Here is an 18,322-nt window from a genome sequence, read left to right as displayed (position 1 = left end):
TTGTGCGTAGCGTCGCTTGATTGTCGTTGTTTGCGCTGACTGCAGAAAAAGGGTCCGTTTTAATAGGCTGTAGACCGCACCAGTATATGCGGTGCCGCTGTAAGTATCCTTTGCTGGCCAAACCGTGTGCAGATGCATGATCGTGTGCTCCTTTGTCGCCGGAAAGACACTTGCTTTTGGAATTGCGTTTCAGGAGCGTGCAATTCAGCTGTCATATCTCGTTTGTTCTCTCTCACAAGGTGCTGCTGTACTGTTCGGGTTTGCAGGGTGTAAGCCTGATAGTGCTGACGGAGATGTCCATCATTAGCCGTATCCAGGATTCACCGTTGTCTAATATCCTGAGAGCTTCCCACGTCTGTTACGACGTAATAACACACAGTATTGTACTCGTGTATTATATTATGACGCTCGTATATTGCTGATACATGTATATAGGTAATATATAAAGCTTTATAGCTATATATGGATATAGATATAGATATAGATAGATAGATAGATAGATAGATAGATAGATAGATAGATAGATAGATAGATAGATAGATAGACAGACATAGACAATAGATAGATCAGAAAGACAGACAGACAGACAGACAGACAGACAGACAGACAGACAGACAGACAGACAGACAGACAGACAGACAGACAGACAGACAGACAGACAGACAGACAGACAGACAGACAGACAGACAGACAGACAGACAGACAGACAACAGACAACAGACAGGACCAGACAGACAGACAGACCAGACAGACAGACAGACAGACAGACAGACAGACAGACAGACAGACAGACAGACAGACAGACAGACAGACAGACAGACAGACAGACAGACAGACAGACAGACAGAACAGACAGACAGACAGACAGAAGACAGACAGAGAGACAGACAGACGAAGACAGACAGGACAGAGAGAGAGAGAGAGAGAGAGAGAGAGAGGAGAGAGAGAGAGAGAGGAGAGAGAGGAGAGAGATATATATATATATATTATATATATATATATAGATAGATATAGATAGATATATAGATAGATATAATAGATAGATAGATAGATAGAGATAGATAGATAGATAGATAGATAGATATATATATATATATATATATATATATATAATATATATATATATATATATTATATGTAGATGTGGGGTGCTCGCGCCATGCATGAATGGGTATGGCCTGCGTGATCCGGCCAGTGATCCTCGGCCGCTGACGTGAATGTCCGCTCCGGGACAGGTAACCTGGGCATGACAAACCCGCTGCCGACGCTGAACCTGGTGAGCCAGCAGCCGGAGCCGGACAAGGTCAAGTCGGATGTGAACGTGACGAACGCGGACGCGCACGACACCGACCTGTCGGAGGCCACGGCCGAGACGCTGCTCACCCTGTCGCCGGATCAGGAGATGAACCGTACGTCGCCGTGCGCGCGGCTGGCCTGGGGCCGTGCCCGCAGCTGGGGTGGGGATAACGTTGCCGGGGGGGGGGGGGGAGGGGGGAGGAGGCGGAGTGCGGAGGCGGAGGCGGGGGGTGGGAGACAGTGTGTGTTGCGGGCCGGACTATTCTGGAGCTGTATACAAAGCACAGCTGATGCCGAGGCGGTTGCTAACACAGTGTTCAGCCTTGGTGTTCAGTGTTCGAGTGGGTTTTTTTTGGGGGGGGGGGGATTCAACACAGTGAATGAGGGTGACATGTACCGGCATGCCTGGAGTCGTTTGACGCGATGCGGGGATGCAACGCAGGCCGTTTGTCGCACTAAGATTGGAGTTTTGACGCGGGTGATGCTGTAGCGCTGCTGAAGTCGGCCCGCTCCAGGGGCTGGGTTGTGTCGGTGCGAGCTGAGTGGTGTGATGGAGGGTGTCCACCTCACCCCGTCTGACCCGGTGCACGCCCGCCGCCAGATGCGCAACTCTCAGCTGTCCGGGCCGCAGTACGCCTCTCAGATCCAGCCGCACCAGGGCCGCAACCCGTGCATCGAGCGCAACCTGGCCAGCGCAGAGTCCCCGACTACCTGGTTGGACGGCAACACGCTGGTGGAGCGGACGGCGCGGCCGCAGCACGGGCTCACGCCCGGCGCCAAACGGCGTCGTCGCCGGCCGAGTGGCAGGCGCTGCTGCCGCCGGCCGAGCCGGCCGGCGCGCCGGCGCCTGCGCTCCGTGCCGCCCCATCCCCATCGTGCAGACGCGGTGCGCGGCGGCGGCGGCGGCGACGGCGAGCAGACGGTCGCGGCGGCCGACGGCGGCAGCCGGCGCTGGCGCTGGGCGGCGGCGGAGGCGGCGGCGGTGGCGGCTGGCTAGGACGGCTGCCGCGCGGCGCTGCCCGGCCACCGCCGCCGCGCGCCGTCATCCTCCGTACCGTTGCAGCCCGTGCTGCCCTCCAAGACGGTGAACGTGGACGCGGAGGGCGGCGGCGGCGGCGGCGTGGTGGCGGGCGGCGGCGACTGCAGCGTCGCCGCGCCGGGTCGACCGCACTCGCTGCCGCTGCAGCAGCTGTCCACCTAGGCGCGCCGACGCCAACCGGCCCGCGCCCAACGCCGCCGCCGGCGGTGTTACTCAGAGGGGGCCGACTGGTGGGCCGCGGGCCCACGCCGCTCATCCATGGGCAGCCCGACGTCACAGGAACTGGCAAGCATGTAGCTGGCTCTGGCTCTGAGCTGGAGCCGGACTGTGATAGTGCTGGACTGCTCTTTGTTGAAGACTTGTCCTGGTGGGCTGGCGCAGCCCCGCGCTGACGCCAGCTCCCGCCAGCATGTGGCCGCTTGCCAACCGCCTCACGAGACTGCGCTGTGTTTTGTACATTTTATTTTCTTAGCTACGCATCCATTATTAGGGCAGCGCGTGCTCTCCGCGCTGGAGCCTGAACTGAGTGTCGCGGAGCGGCGCGGCGCGGCATCGCTCCCATGTTTTATAGCCGACGCCGTGTTACGCCCCGGTTTGTGTTGGCGGAGCGCTGTGTGAGCGTGTTGTCGGCTCTGAGCCATGTCACATGCTTGCCGGCCGGCTGCAGCCAGGCGCAGCCGGTGCAGCTGATTAGCCGGCCTTGCGACGGGGATTGCCTGCTTGAGACGAACCGTCTGCCGTGCTCGCCCTGACCCGCGCGTAGCGTCTTCACGCCAAACTCTAGTGTAAATGTGTATGTTTCATGGGGCTCATGAGGTTCATCCGCGGCAGTAAGGTTTTTTCAGGACGTGTTATGCAGATGTGGATGCGGTATGACGGCAGGAAACTGACATGAGTGCCATGGGTCGTGTGCAACCGACCTGTGCAAATCTATCTCGATACCAATAGAGGATGTTTGCTCTCCACACGGACGTGCCAACGCTACTTATTTGTGATAGCGTCATGTCGCAAGAAGTTTACGAACGCAGCGCCCGATTTGTGACCAAGCATGGTTGAAGATGTGCTTTTGGTACATTTGATGCCATTTTTAGCTAGGGGAAAGATGGAAAAGCATTGGAAAATAGGCATCTTTCTGCATGGACTGGGTGGGCGGGCACCACTATCACCCATCCCTAGCCACGGTTGACGGGTATTGGCCCGTTCGCGGCGCTGTATAATTGCTGCAGCCACCGATGTGCGATCTTCTATATCCTTAGCTTGAGGTCATGCCAGCGCTTGAATAGTAACCTGTGTCGAAGCCTGGGCTGACACCCAGCCCGTTGACCTGGGCGATTCGCCAACCTGACTGGACGGTCCGCTGACCCGCCGGGCAACCCACTGACGTGGCCGGGCGGCCCGCTGACCTGCCGGGCACCCCGCTGACCTGGCCGGGCAGCCCGCTGACCCGACCGGGCAGCACGCTGACCTGGTCGGGCAACCCGCTGACCTGACCAGGCAGCACGTTGACATGTCCGGGCAACCGTTGACTTGGCCAGGCCGACCCGCTGACCTGGCCGGGCCGACCATTCCAAAATTACTGGCCCGTTTTGCATTCGATGTCTTGGGACGATGCCGCCACGTTTGAGACCTCTTCGTAGTTACGACTTGAAAGCATACACATTCATTTAATAACTTGTCCTGGCTCAATGTCATGGCCCGACGTAAATTTGGGTGGATCGCCATTTTTAATTGCCTTGCGTCAACCATTTTTAGTTTTCATGCAAATTACTGAAGACTCAACACGTTTCATTGCGTGGTCGTAAGCGTGGCGGTGGTGGCGGCCGGTAAGACCAGAAGCAAGTTCCGGACTAATCACAGGTGGGTCGCGGGACAGGCAGTGTAACATGGTGTGGCCTGCTGCGCTGTGCCTCCTAACGGGGCCACCATCCCCTGTTGCCCCGCGTAAGTGATGTTGAATTCAAGGAGAAGGCTTCTATTTTGTGTATGTTGCGACCATCTGCAACAGTGGTCTAGAAATTTGTGGTGTACATCAATGGGTTATAGGGCGACATTCGCATTTCCTGCTGCCAATCTACGGACAGATTCTAGGTCTACTTTAGTGCGGTCTTGGGCGGACAAATGGTGAATTATGCCCCTAGCTTCGCACGGTGATTTTATCGTATTTCTGAGAGCTAGGACTGTTGCAGGACTCCTGGATGGACGCACGACTGACCCGACACTCCGAGACCATCGCACATCGCAGCACATCCATACGCGTCAACTGCATGCGCTCGTGCAAAGAAACCCGTTAGCTGTCGAGCGCGACCCGACTCCCGAACGCAATCCTTGCTCCGCAGGTCGGCATCGCGGGTCATGTTCATGGCTCGCCATGCATCAGTCAGCTGCGAGACACGCCGCTGACAGTACGCCGGTGTTCGTCACGCCGGCCGACCTCTAGACCCGGCAGCGATAGATATGTATTTGGGAGCTTCCACAGCGAGGATTTTCTATCTTTCACACCAGTATGTGCAAAAGTCACTGAAGATAAAACAGATGACGCAGATGAACGTGGCCACTCACGGCAACGCGTGTTACCCATTGACAAATAGGGAATCAAAAATGTCCTAAGATCGCGTTGCTCGCGGTCGCTGTCGCCCGCACCTCTGCAAGCAGCAATTCCACTCGCTCGGTGCGCGAAATAAGGAGCGACGCCAAAACTCATTGCGGACACGTTGCAACTGCAGTAGCTCGACGGCCGTTGCTGGAGTGGCACCGGCGAACGCGTCATAGCGGCGTACTTCACGCTATCGTGGCATCTCCGGCGCGTAGGCAGCTGTGAGGATATTACGCAAGACTAATCAGGTTCAGAGGTAAGTTCGTCGACTTTTGAGGCATCCTATTTCGCGCAGCGAGGGCGTCACTCGGTCTCGGCACGTGGCATTGCATGCGGTGCGGGTGCCCAAGGTCGAAACCTTTTGCACCCGTCGTTACTGTGTCACGTTGCAGCCCCCCCCCCACACCATAGTGTCGTGCATGGGACAATGCCGATCAGTAGCCGTTTAGTTTAGTTGGAAAGACATCAGCGTATCAGCGTAAAGATATTTAGTCATCAGCGTACATAATGATCTTTCCACACATCATATGTAGCGTCAAACCCTTGGTAAAAAAGAGGAAGAGGGCGGACCCCAAAGATTGAACCCTGAACTACTCCGTGTGTCACATCAGGAGCGCTCTACGGGCTCTCGTATCACGACCACCTGACACCAGGCCGTGGATCGTGACTCTCAGCGACCGCACAGAGCAGGGCTAGGGGTAAACGCAATGACATGCAAGAGCAGAAACCACATGAAAACAATGACAACGCTTACGGAGATCGTCGTTACATAACAAATTAGGCAAGGAACCCAACTGATAACATAGCAATAAGCTTACAATAACGAAACAGCTAACGCTCAAAAGTGTAATGGCAACGGGTTATAAATGACACCAAACTTCACCGGCATCCAAGGGCGACTGGCGGCGGTGGCACGGCATACGGCTCGGCGCGGCCCACACGGCTCGGGCCGGCGGTGGCAGCACCACTGACCTGCGATGTACGAGCGGGTAGCCATCGGTTTACTGCTTTAAATTCGGCTCAGGTACGGCGGCCGAGTGCACATGTTCTATCAGGCCATCTTCGTTGGGTCGTAAAATTTGCATACTGCAGGCCAATTGCATATACTGGCCGAGCGCGACGATCATGGGGCGTTCATTCGACGGCGCCAGTGCCAGCTCCTAATATGCAGCGGCCGAAGTCGCTAGTGGTTTCGAACAGGTCAAGACGGGCAGTCGGCAGGTGCGCGCTGCCTGAGGCGCAGCTACTCCTGCGTGGTAACTGGGCCTTGACCCACGGCAGCGTACATGCCCAGCTTCACGGCAGGACTCCGCGAAAAGCGGTCTTGTAAATGCAGCTTCTGGGCACCTGCGAGGGGCCAAACAGCTGGAAAACGGCGGCGTCAGCCGTGAACAGAGTTCCTGAACTGATCTAACACCCACCAGTATAACCGGATCAAAATCCTTAAGACGGAAGTCATGGCATAAGACACTGACATTGATGCCATGCGCAAACAAATTGAAACGCTCACCATGTCCAACAAGCAGTTGAATGATGAAATTGAAGGCATCGACAATAAGCGTCTCATAAACACACTTATGATGATATGCGCCGGCCTTGGCAAAATGGAGCAAGGCGAGAACATCCAGGACATGACTCTCGAAGTGCTGAACCTCAGGTCTTCGGACTTGCACATCTCCAGCTCAGACATCCATACTGTACACCGCCTTCCAGGCGACATTACAGTGGTGGGCAAATTTCTGAGATCAGAAATTCGCAATGCGAGCATTTCAACTGATCTGAGATCAGAAATTCTACAGCAAGCGATTCAAACGAGCAAACTTTCAAACCACAGCCGCAACATAGACCCGCTAAACTTGAATCACGTCTGACTCTCCCCAGATTGGATCTTTATCGGGAACTGTTTGCTGCAAAACACTCCAAGCGTATGAACACAGTTCTCACACGGCGGGGCACCGTCTTTTGCAAGATTGAGGAAACGTCAAAGGGGTTGACGACAACGTCATATTGCAAGATGTCCTAGCGAGGTGCCCCCATTTCTCAAAACCACCGTCATCAGCAGCTCCGGCGGCCACCTGGCCGGACGCCCCGTGCCGCTCGGGGAGCGCAGCCCGCCTGCGGCTGCCGGCGGCCGGCGGTCGGTGCCTTGGGCCTCACCGGTACCAGGCTGACCGGTGCGGACAGGGCGCGGCCGGCCGCTTGGCGGTCGGTGTCGGGACGCCGCCCACTGGACGTGCCGATCAGCTGGCGCGGGCCGCGCCCGGCCACTCTGCTGGGGCGCCGGTGTCGGATTAAAGCATCTCTTTCGGCGGGTGAGCATCTGCGGCGACAGCCCGATACTTCGGGGGTCCAGTCGTCGGCTCTCTCTGATGTTTCCGGGGTAGCCGCTGCACTGGATCGACCGGTGGATATACAGCTGGGGGCTGTGTCGCAGGTCGGTGAGAAGACTCGCTTGCCGGACTTACTCATCGTGACGACGCTCATACAGGTACACACCAGTAAAGGTGTGGTAAGAAGTTAAGTTTAAAGAAGCGACTGTGACGGACTTTCCCACCCGCTGTGTAGCAATGTGGGGGTCTAAAGCAGTCGTTGATCCCAACGTAATTAAATATCTTGCTTATTTTAGATATCACGTAATGTGTGCAGCCAGATGAAGTCAACCATTTACCCCGACACTACTGCTTGGAAGTTATATGCCCGTTTTGTGACGTGCTGACCTTTGAAGTATGTTTGTTTCCAGGTCAGCTGGACCCTGACCGGCCGGACTGACCCTGCGCCCGCCGGCGGTGTAGAGGTGGTCACGCTCCGCTCTCTGCTGCAGACGGCGGTCGCATCGTACCGTGCCAGTGGGTGGGCGCTTTTCCGGCGCGAGCCCGGTCGGGCAGGTCTAGACACCTTTCCGTGAGCATCGACCATAGTCACGCCTTGTCCTGTTCTATAAATAGCGCAAATTTCTTTGCGGAAGTCCTTGAGCATTTGGGAGAATTTAGGTGGATAATATAATACTTGCTGGAGACATGAATTCACTATCGATACTGACACGGACTGCCTTCTCTACGGAAGGGAAAATAACGTAAGCGCAAAGAAAACGTTTATGCAAATGGTCGACAGACGAAGCCTAGCTGACATCTGGAGGTGCATGCACCCTGTCGAGCTTAAACACACTTGGACGCGTAAAAATCCTTTCCAGTGTTGACGTCTAGGTATGTTCTTTGCTATTGACCACTTGCTAAAACTTTGCATGAGAGGTAAATAGTATGCCGGGATACAAAACAGGAGCAATCACAAACCTTCAAGCACTTATAGCAATAACACTCACAGTTCAGATACAACAGGAGCCAAGGGGAAGGGACTCTGGGTGTTTAATCGCTCACATTCACTCAGCGAAGATTGCGTACAATATATTAAGTAATGCACACATGAAACATTCAAGAAGTACGCGGTCCCGATGTACCAACAGGATTCCTCAGCGATTATCGAAATTATGCTTTCATGCAGCTTTCAGTAGGTAACTGCTTATTCTACGCGACACCCAAAAGTGTAGTTAAGAGAGGAAGTGTAATATTTTTCAGAACAAAAAGCTAGACAGCTTAGAGCACAAGAGACGGTCTGAAGCAAGGAGTCGTCAAAGCATCAGCGAGATTTGGCGCTACGTCACTTGAAAGATATCTAATTCTGCTGGATAACGGAAGAATAATTAAGAAGAAATGGGACGACCGATGATTCAGGAATTAACAATTCATCCTTGTGCTCCACCCGCATGAGCAAGTAGAGAAGATCCAAATTATTTTTTGTCAGTAGAAAACAAAAAATAACAGGGCAAACCGTCATGGTCAAACACTTTCCGTATACAAAAAACACATTCGCATCACAAAAAAACAAGACGCTCGGTATATGCCGACAGGGATTGCATCACTGACCAAACAAGGCGAATCATCACGGAATCTAGACGTGAAATACAGCAAGGAAGATATCAATGAGCTAGGCGAAGCATTCATGTTCAATAACTTCACCTCTGCACTGAACACAGGTGACAGCATACAGCTTAATTCAGAGATTACATTACAAAATCTCACAGAGACAGTCAATGAAAAAGATAAAACGTCAGGATCCAACGGTTCTCTGATTGGATTTGTCAGAACATTGCTTAGAACGTTGGTTGGAACATTGGTTAAAATTAGAGCCTTTCCTGCATCGGACATTTGCTGTGTCGTTATAACAAGACCAAACATCACCTTTATACAGAAAAGAGATGGTCAAGCTGATTCCCGAACAATGAAAAATATCCGTACCCTGAAAGGCTGAAGACCATCCAGCTGCTAGACGTTGACTATCAGATAGCTTCCTCCGCAATAGCAAACGTACTTGAAGGGGTGATGCGTGAAACAATTGGTCCTCACAAAGCGCGAACATTTTCGGTAGGTACAGACGAAAAATACGAGATTAAGGTTTGCTAAAATAGCCTTAGCGCGAACAAAGCAGACACTCGGAATGATCATTGCCGCAGTCTTTGAAGCCGCCCTCAAGTCGGTGTCATAAAATTATTTAAGAGCAGTGATGAGAACGCTCAATTGGCAGCCATTCTTGAAGAAAAAATTGACCTGTTTTAGCTATATCCATGTAATTACTCCACACACTATGATTGAACGGGACATCTGGGCCCAGAAACATTCTTATAGCATGGATAGGATAACGCAACCTCATCGTCTGGCTATCTGTTTAACCTTGCTGTCGAGCACTTGGTACGCCAAATCACCCAGTCTCAACCAAATAAGGGTGCACATCTCGCCGGCAAAAGAGAGTCTGCATCTCACATTACGCCGATGACACGATTCTACCGCTTGATGGCTTTACCAAATCTACAAGAGCGCTCTCCGTGAATTAGCTAAATTCGCTGATTTATCTGGACTAAAAGTAAGTCCAGACAAAACATCATGCCTGCCCATCAGAACACTAAAAACAGGTCATGTATCTGCCGAGCTATACATTAAGGGGGTGCAAGAAATAAGGAGCCTCTGAATGTACCTAATCTTCAACATCAGTACGAAAACGGAACGGAATATTCAGCTTGAAATACCTTCGATTTGAAGATAAAAAGGGCGGTGAAAGAGGCAAAATCTTACCCTTGTTGGAAAAAGTATGCATTGTTTAATCATTGCTACAATCAAAGCTGATGCATTTGTTCATCGCACTGCATAATCCGTCTGTACAGCTTACGAAGCAAATCGAAGCGATGTTGTTTAGCATCGTATGGGGGAAACAAAGACGACGCAATTGAATGTTCAAAGCTGGTACCAAATTATGAGCGCGATGATGTGAAAATGGTCGACATTAGCTCCTTCCTTAACAGCATGAACCTAGCTTCGATCAAGCGCCTGATAGATTCAAAAGCCGATTGCGCGCATAGAGCTAATCAGCATATACTCAATGTAACTTGTCTGCTAATGTCTGTCTGCTATTTAAGCAGCGGAATAAGCATTTGAAGACATAGAACCTTTAGAAGGCTTGCTGAACTGAGCGCACATCACTTTGAAAAGAAAACTCACTCATTTGCGACCTAATTAACAATTACAGATGACACAGCGTTAATAGCCTAATTCCTCGCCGATTAAACAGGTGCATAGAGAGATGGATGTCATCTATCTCGTAGGTAGGAATATTTTTCTAGCAATAGTGCTTTGCTCATTTCGGCGCTCTTCTTTCCAAACAACACACCAAGCAAAAATACTGCAAATGGGGCACTATTGCGTTCTACATCTATCTTCATTCTTCTGTAAATAGCCTTATTCTACAAAAAATAAGGCTATTCATACTGTCTCATCTATAAGCATGATGTTCCTCGCAAATGCATTTAGCAACTTTATTAACGATCACTCGCATCTAGACAAAGTAAGGTCTGCTTGAGTCAAATCTTGTGATTCCCTGCCCTGGACCAGGGTAGGTATTCCACGCATCCATGCAGCACTTAGGGCTTTCAGCTTCTGGTAATGGCATTTGTTCAATTCACGCCCACCGATTTTTTCTACACAGATGATGCATTTCCAGCATTATTTTTGCTCACTGTTGAGTGGGACAGCACTAAGACCGAAAATGGCCTACGTTCATGCAAGACCTTACTGACGCTGTTGCTAAACACTGTCATGGTTGTTTTTTCCACCGCAGCGTTGGAAAATATCATGGAGGCTAGTTGTTTCTGTAACCACGGGTGTGGTCATGAGAATTAGTTGTTTCTCTGCAACCACGGGTGTGGCTGTGAGAATTAGTTGTTTCTGTAACCACGGGGGTAGCTGCGAAAATTGGTTGTTTCTGTAACCACGGGTGTGGCAATGAAAATTAGTTGTTTCTGTAACCACGGGTGTTGCTGTGAGAATTAGTTGTTTCTGTAACCACGGGTGTGGCTGTGAGAATTAATTGTTTCTGTAACCACGGGTGTGGCCATGAGAATTAGTTGTTTCTGTAACTATGGGTGTGACTGTAGAGAAATGTAAAACAGCGGTCTATCGCCGCCCATCTAGGCGCCGTAACGGTCTATCGCCGTATCGCCGCCCATTTGCACTTTTGCAGTCGCAATCAGTGGTCTTGCGATCGATTCAATCGACGCATCACTACGCGCTTTAAACACATTATTTAGTGCGGCGATCGGCGAAGCTGTAATCGGCGTCTAGATCATGGTGATATGGCTATGATGATAATGATGTACCAGGTGAATAGAATGTGGCGCCCTACGCTGACTACAACATGACGCACGTGACCTAATGGCCTAGAAACTAGAAGCGGGTGGCGATATCCCTGCCCTCACCAGTGCGCATGCGTGGACAAAGGTATGTGACACTATCGCGCAGTGGGAGGTTCAGTCCAGTAGGCGTGCTGAGCCCAAGAACGTACAACGTTACGTCGTGTGTCATGAGCTGCTGCAGTAGACTGGCCATGGCGTTTTATGCACCACGGATGTGACTGTACAGACAAGATAGATGTGCTGTGACTACCCGGTAACTCTATCGGCATGGTGTTTGTGAGCCGCCGTTATGGATGTTGCCTGATGGTCTCAGTCTGTATTGTGGCCATAGCGGACTGTGTAGGCACTGGACGTGTTGTAAAAGAAGCCACCGATTATATGATCACATGCAATGATCATAGGATCAGGATCGTGGTGGTCCCATGCGGTGCTCGTCAGCCACCGCTCAAAATGCGCATGTTTTGGATTTGTAACCGCGATGACCAGTGTGCGCTGTAGGTACTGTCAAAGGAGCTGCCACTGCCGTGGTTCAAGACGTGCGGCAGCGGAAAACTGCAATCTACTTTATCCACCGCCCTGAGTCTGTGTGCTTTTGTATTGACGTGGCGAAGTATGTCCAGATAAATGTAAAACTTCCGATTTCAATTGCGCGCTGGATGTGACCACAGTGGACTGATCTCACCGTGCCGGTGAGCTATCGCTGCGGCTCTGCGAAACCAGTGTCGTCGCAACATACAGATGATATTTGATAGGCACCATCACGTTTACGACACGCTCTAGCCTGCAATGCCATGGGAATGTGTGATCGGCACCAACAGCGCTGTCCCTCTGCTGCGCAGAAAGCATGTGCCGCAGTTGTTTCTTTAGTCTTGGGGATTAACACCATGATGCATGACGCAATAGCATTAATGCTAATGGATGCATGAATGCATAACATCCACACGAAAATGCACGCGGAGTCGATTAACACATGCTCAGTCATCCACTTAGGATCCCATGGGGCCCCGCACAGATGAATATTCACGAGTAATTCGATTTGGCTCAGGCTTCTGTCATTGCACCCATTTATATGTCAGCATCAGATTTTTCTGAGCGGTAACTCGTTGGAGCTCCACGGATCAGCAAAGTGACGTAGTTTGTCCGTCATATTTCTAGCCCTCCATATAACGTAGCCTAAAAGACAAGTCATCATGCCCGTGGTAAATATCTGAGCATCTCCAGTTACCATGACCAATAAAAAGTCAAGTACCTCGGGTGCTATGTTTATCCTCATGGCGCTCTTAACATGGTGCGTGAAAAAGCAAACTGATTTCTTTTCCAATATTACGAAAAAGTGAGGAAAAAAATTAGCAACCACTCGAGCTACGGGTGATACCATCTCATTTTCTGAATCAGCACTTTGGGCCGCGCTGAGCAGTGCGCGTGGCAGGATTAAAGACAGGTGCTCCGTACTTCCTGATCTGTTTAGCCTTACATCGGGAAGAGATCGGCAAAAAATGGACGCCTTATCGTTACGGTCTAGAATATCACTAATTATGAATACGGATCTTGAAATAACACATTTTTAAAGGAAAAGTTGAACAAGTCACCCTCTAGGCTGTATGGGCGAAGATGCTTCAGTCGTTGGCGTCACGATCAATTCTGTGTCAGAAATTGCAATGCGCTGTTTTATATACAAATATGATATAAAATATAATATAAAATATAAATACAATACAAAAAAATTACATCAACACCATATGCTACTTCGTGGCCAGCAGCTATGCAACACTTGGCACCACGCCCAGAATGACATGAATGAGAGACACTTCAGCGTGTTTCACCTGCTATTTCATGCCACAACGCCTGAAATCTACTTGCCTCGAAGGTTTTAGCTTCGCCGTGATGTGCCTCCTATATCATATGTCACACTATAAAGGATTATATCACATGCCACCTTTTTGTTCTGTTCACTTAGTGGCAGGTCAGACGCATCTGAATTGATCGGTAACACCAGTTTTCTCAAAGTCCTAAATAGCCTACAATCCCGAATTAAAAAAGCCGTTCTGCCCGCAGATATCTCGTTGTACTCCAGGGCCACCACAATGAAAGTAACGCTTTATATGTGCCTTGCTTGTTCCAAAGTGCTTGTCTTTATGTTAATACACTAATTTGTCAAAAAACACTCGCTAAAAAATCTACAAAAGCTTACAACACTTTATGTCGGGAAAAGGCATACAAACGTAAGGCTTTTATCACGCGAACACAACAAACGATGTGCTATGACTTTTATTTCTCCCCTATGGCGCTTAACACTGTGACTTTTCGAAGCGCACTTCGGCTTCGCGAACAGTATCACATGGGCTATAGCGACGCACTGGGTTACACTTCTACCAATGCCGTTCGCGGTAAATGGTCTTCGCCGCCCGCTGCGCCAATCACAAACGTCACCCATACCAGTGGAGGTGCCGCTTGTATGCCCGCAGGTCCACGACGCGAGCAAGCGACGCGCGGAAGGGACAGCTCACAAGCGGTGCCTCTATTTCGTGACAGCTGCCGACGGCAGCCCTTAGCAGGCTGCGCCAGCATGACGACGGCATACGCTACAACTGCAATTTTCGCGAAGCAGGTCTGCACTCCGGGGCTACGAAGCAAGACACAAGTGTACCACTATGACATGCGTTAACAGCGTAAGCTGGACTCGAAAACGGTTGAAATCAATCTCTTTGTATCGTGATGGTGTCCTGCGGTGACACAACCCAGTACTGTTATTAGATGTAACCAGAGGTGCTGCCAGGGATTTTGAGTTAGGATGGGGGGGGGGGAAGGGGCCGGTCAGAATTTTCCAGGGCCCCTGGACTAAATGAGGGCTCCTCACGATGAGGTCTTCTTGAACGGTATAGTATTCAAGGAGGGACGTCGAGGGCATTTTTCCATTTATCAAATTATCATATTTATCATATCCAAGCAAATTTATGTCGACAACTGAAAAATCCAGAAATGAGGCCTTCTTATCATACAAGCCAAGGATCTCGCTATCCTAGAATAGTGCTAGGTGATCCAGAAAAGGGCCTCCTGGTGAATAGAAAGGCCTAAGTATCCAGAACAAGATGCTTCTGACTCACGAATGGCCCTCCAAATCTGGCCACGAGGCCCCCATTATTTCAAAACGTGGCATCTTGATCGGGAAGTCGCGGCCTTCTGACGCGCAATAGCCTAGCCTAACCCAGCCCAACCTAACCTAACCTAACCTAATCCATCCTAACCTAACCTTACTTAACCTAACCTTACCTAATCTAACCTAACCTAACCTAACCTGTCCTGTTCCAGAAATGATGCTCCCTGAATATAACGAGGGCCTCCTAACCCAGAACAGGGGTCTCCTAGTTGGTAGCCTGTGCCTCCTGAACCAGCAGAGAGGTCTCCTCAAGACAATATTGGACCTACTGACCTAGAGCATAGGCCACGTTATTCCTAAAGGTGGCCTTATAACCCACAAAACGGCTTTCTTCATGCCGGAAAGGACGTTCTGAGTTCCTTTCCAATTTTGGTGCGCCTTTCAGACCAGGCAGTCCTCGGGAGCGTCTCCTCATGTCTGAGGAACGTTTAGTCAGGCCCGCGGCGCCATCTTAGGCCTGAGTGATGCATTATTTGGTCTGGGTCACCGGCGTGGAGGGTGCATGCCAGTACTGGGGTGCCCTTTAGGCATTAGGGTCTTTTCAGGCCTGATAAATTTTCTAGGAAACTTTGAGAGCCTTGCAGGCAGTGGATTTAATACTGAGGAGCTCCCCATATCTTCTCCGAGCAGGGGCCCGTGGTTAGAACACTATTTGGCCCATTGCCTTTCTGGTCAAAGCTGGAGAGGAATTCCAATTCCATTTCAGCTCGGGGTACCTAATGACTACCATTCTGGCGAAACATGGGTTGCAGCTTCCTGGTCAATTCTGAGTCCCTCAGAGGGATACATCATACATTGTTCGTCTTCCTGACGCCGAATTCCTCAGTGACGCAAAGGGATTCCTTACCGGCAACAGGAGTCCAATAATTGACCCAGGGGCCCCTGTTCGGCTTATGAAACTCCTGACCGAAACCAGAAGAAGGGTCTCCATGCAGCACTGCATCCTCCGACTGATGCAACACTATTAACCACACATATTAACCATATTAACCAACACATTGTACACCATATCATTGTCATTTGGCATACCTTCTGTCACTGTCAGAGGGCCCTGACTAACACAAAGTGCCCCGATATGCTGGAGTCCCGTCCCTGTCCCTCTCCAGAAAAATTATATCTAGGCGACACGGAGCCGATTTCCGACACTGGGTCTTGCCAGGCATGTGGAGGTCCTCATTTTGAATTGACAGGCATTGGGAGGTCCTCATTTGTCGACCACTGTAGGAGGCCCTCCGCTGACATTCATCGGCCTGTTTCGGAAATGGGTCCCCGGCCCGTCACGGGGGCCGACTGTTCGGTCTTGGCAGTCTCTGACAGGCGGAGGGGCCTCATTACGGCAGAGGCCCTTCGATTGGCGCATGTGGTCCTCTCACTGACATTCAAGGACCTGTGTCGCAGAGCCGGATCCCTGAACCCCTGTTCTGGTAAGGGCTGGGTGCTTCATGCTCCCCTTATATTTTGCTAATATCTTTGTGGCATGCCGTGTGTGCTCGTAGGTGAAGAAACTTTTCAAAAAGTGGGAGAAGGGGGAGGCTCAGGGCGCACTTAGGAGGGAATTCTCAAAGAGAAGCCCGGACACCATGAGGGGGGAGGGGAGATAGAGGAATCGGTCCGCCCTTAAACCACCTAACACAATTTAAAGATAAGTAAGCGGCCTGATGTTATGGTTGCATGTACACCTGCAGCTGTTTTGGGCTGATGCACAGTTTTGCCTACTGGACACATCCATACCATTTGTCAAACAAGAGTGCTTACTTACCTGGAATTATTCCATCCGCCTCCGCATTATTTTCCTGGGAAGGCAAAATTCCATAAGCGGGAAGACATTTGGGTCATTGGGAGGCTTCTGCCTCCGCAGTTTGCATGTAAAAATAAGGCAGGTTGGCCAGGCCACAGGTTAGTCAGGATTTTGAATTCTAATCCATCCTCAAATTCAAGGCCTTTTGAGAAGCCTGGACTTGGCCGATTATTTTTCAAGAAATAAGCTTTTATTACAGCATTTTAGGCAGAAACAAATCTAGAGGCTTCAAATGCGTTCTGCCAGAAACAGTACTACCTAATCATAACACTGGGGTCACTCCTGCTAAAAATTAAGTCACAGAATTTCGGACATTTTTTGATATTCCTGGTCTGAGCCCCACTCCCTCCCGCCGTCGGCAGCCGTTCCCTGGGCCGGCTGCCCGTCGGCAAGGTTAGGTTAGTCACCCCCGCAGGACCGATCGCAAAGTTGATCGCACGGCTGCTTTGCTACATGCTTATGAATCAGCACCACCACTTGTTAATGTGAATACCAGGTAGGACGCTTGGTAAGGCACATGCTTTCGATTTATCTGCCCTTACCACACACCACGGCAAAATGCAAACTTTCTGGAAACTTCCTGCCTCAAGAGTGGACTGACCTACTTTCCCTTCGTCGCTTTTTTTAACGGAACCGACTTGATCCCACTTTTGCATGTAGGATGAAGGTGCGCACTTATAAACAAGGTCGCGCACCTTTAGCTATCGGCGTTTTTCTGTCATGTATTGAAGACTTTTTATCATACAGCTCTGTCAAATTACCATCATTACGCTATCCGTCCCGGAAATTTTAGGCGATATTTACTGCTAGGTAACGAATACCTTCTGTGTAATCACTATTATGGTCTTATTCGCCTGACAAGCAGCATAATTTTTTAGATTTTTGCATGACACAGGCGAACCGAAAAGCTGATCAAGCTGTGGTGCAGAATGCCGTGGATTACCAGTTTATATTCGGTGTACAAAGAATTATCAATGTCGTTTCATTGAGCTTTCGCCTCATAGGAGACCAGCTCATCAGACGGCGACCGCCGTGGTTCCCGGTCGCATCAAGCTTGGCATCGTCTAGAACAGTCCATAGATGGCTCGAGACGAAAGCTTGTTGTACATTTGGACTCACTTTTATGTTTAGAATATAACAATTGCATGCAGGTCGAGCATGTGCCTATTTCATGTGCCGTGATCAAATGCGCAAAACATGATACATCGATCAGGACAAACAGTGTCATAATGGTGCACACCGAAAACGCCCATGCACCCCCTGCACTTGAAATATTGCGTACAATGTTTAACCAGATAGGATCATAACGGTAGTTTTGCGAAGATGGCATGAAACACAGGCATTATATAAAAGCCCGGTTTTCACTTGACATGCTGGACTGCGCCAAATGCCATCTTGAAATATCCATCTTGAACTTTAAGAACCTATACTAAGGAGACTGCAAGCAGACAAGCAAAATAACCAAGGCTATATAAAAGGACGGGACGGATATTTTGGTTTTAGAACACCTTGGAGTTAGCCCCAAAAGATTCCCATTCACCGTACGTGGTAGGATAATATGCTGCTATTTACCGCGCGCAGCAGTTTCGTCCAGCGCGGTCTGATGGATGATGAACTGGGTAATTTGGCATACCTGTTTATGGTAACACAAAAACAAGCTATACGCAACCTAAATCTGACAAGGCGGATGAGTCAAGTATCTT

General features: G+C 50.3%; 1 protein-coding gene across 1 annotated transcript in view; it reads left to right on the top strand.

The window, feature by feature from the left end:
* The first annotated feature begins 293 nt into the window (after positions 1 to 293).
* LOC119111123 (bone morphogenetic protein receptor type-2) overlaps positions 294 to 18,322 on the top strand; it is a 39,406-nt gene continuing 21,377 nt past the window's right edge. The window contains exons 1-5 of the mRNA XM_037234953.1: positions 294 to 309; positions 1,236 to 1,409; positions 1,453 to 1,457; positions 1,898 to 2,041; positions 2,360 to 2,414. Of these exons, the coding sequence (XP_037090848.1) occupies positions 294 to 309; positions 1,236 to 1,409; positions 1,453 to 1,457; positions 1,898 to 2,041; positions 2,360 to 2,414 (394 nt within the window). The remainder of the gene's footprint in view (positions 310 to 1,235; positions 1,410 to 1,452; positions 1,458 to 1,897; positions 2,042 to 2,359; positions 2,415 to 18,322) is intronic.

The sequence above is a fragment of the Pollicipes pollicipes genome, unplaced genomic scaffold, assembly GCF_011947565.3.
Source record: "Pollicipes pollicipes isolate AB1234 unplaced genomic scaffold, Ppol_2.1 Scaffold_7261;HRSCAF=8764_pilon_pilon_pilon, whole genome shotgun sequence".
Taxonomy (NCBI): Eukaryota; Metazoa; Arthropoda; class Thecostraca; order Pollicipedomorpha; family Pollicipedidae; genus Pollicipes; species Pollicipes pollicipes.
The sequence above is the reverse complement of the archived record's forward strand: the minus strand, read 5'-3'. Positions and strand labels throughout refer to the sequence as shown.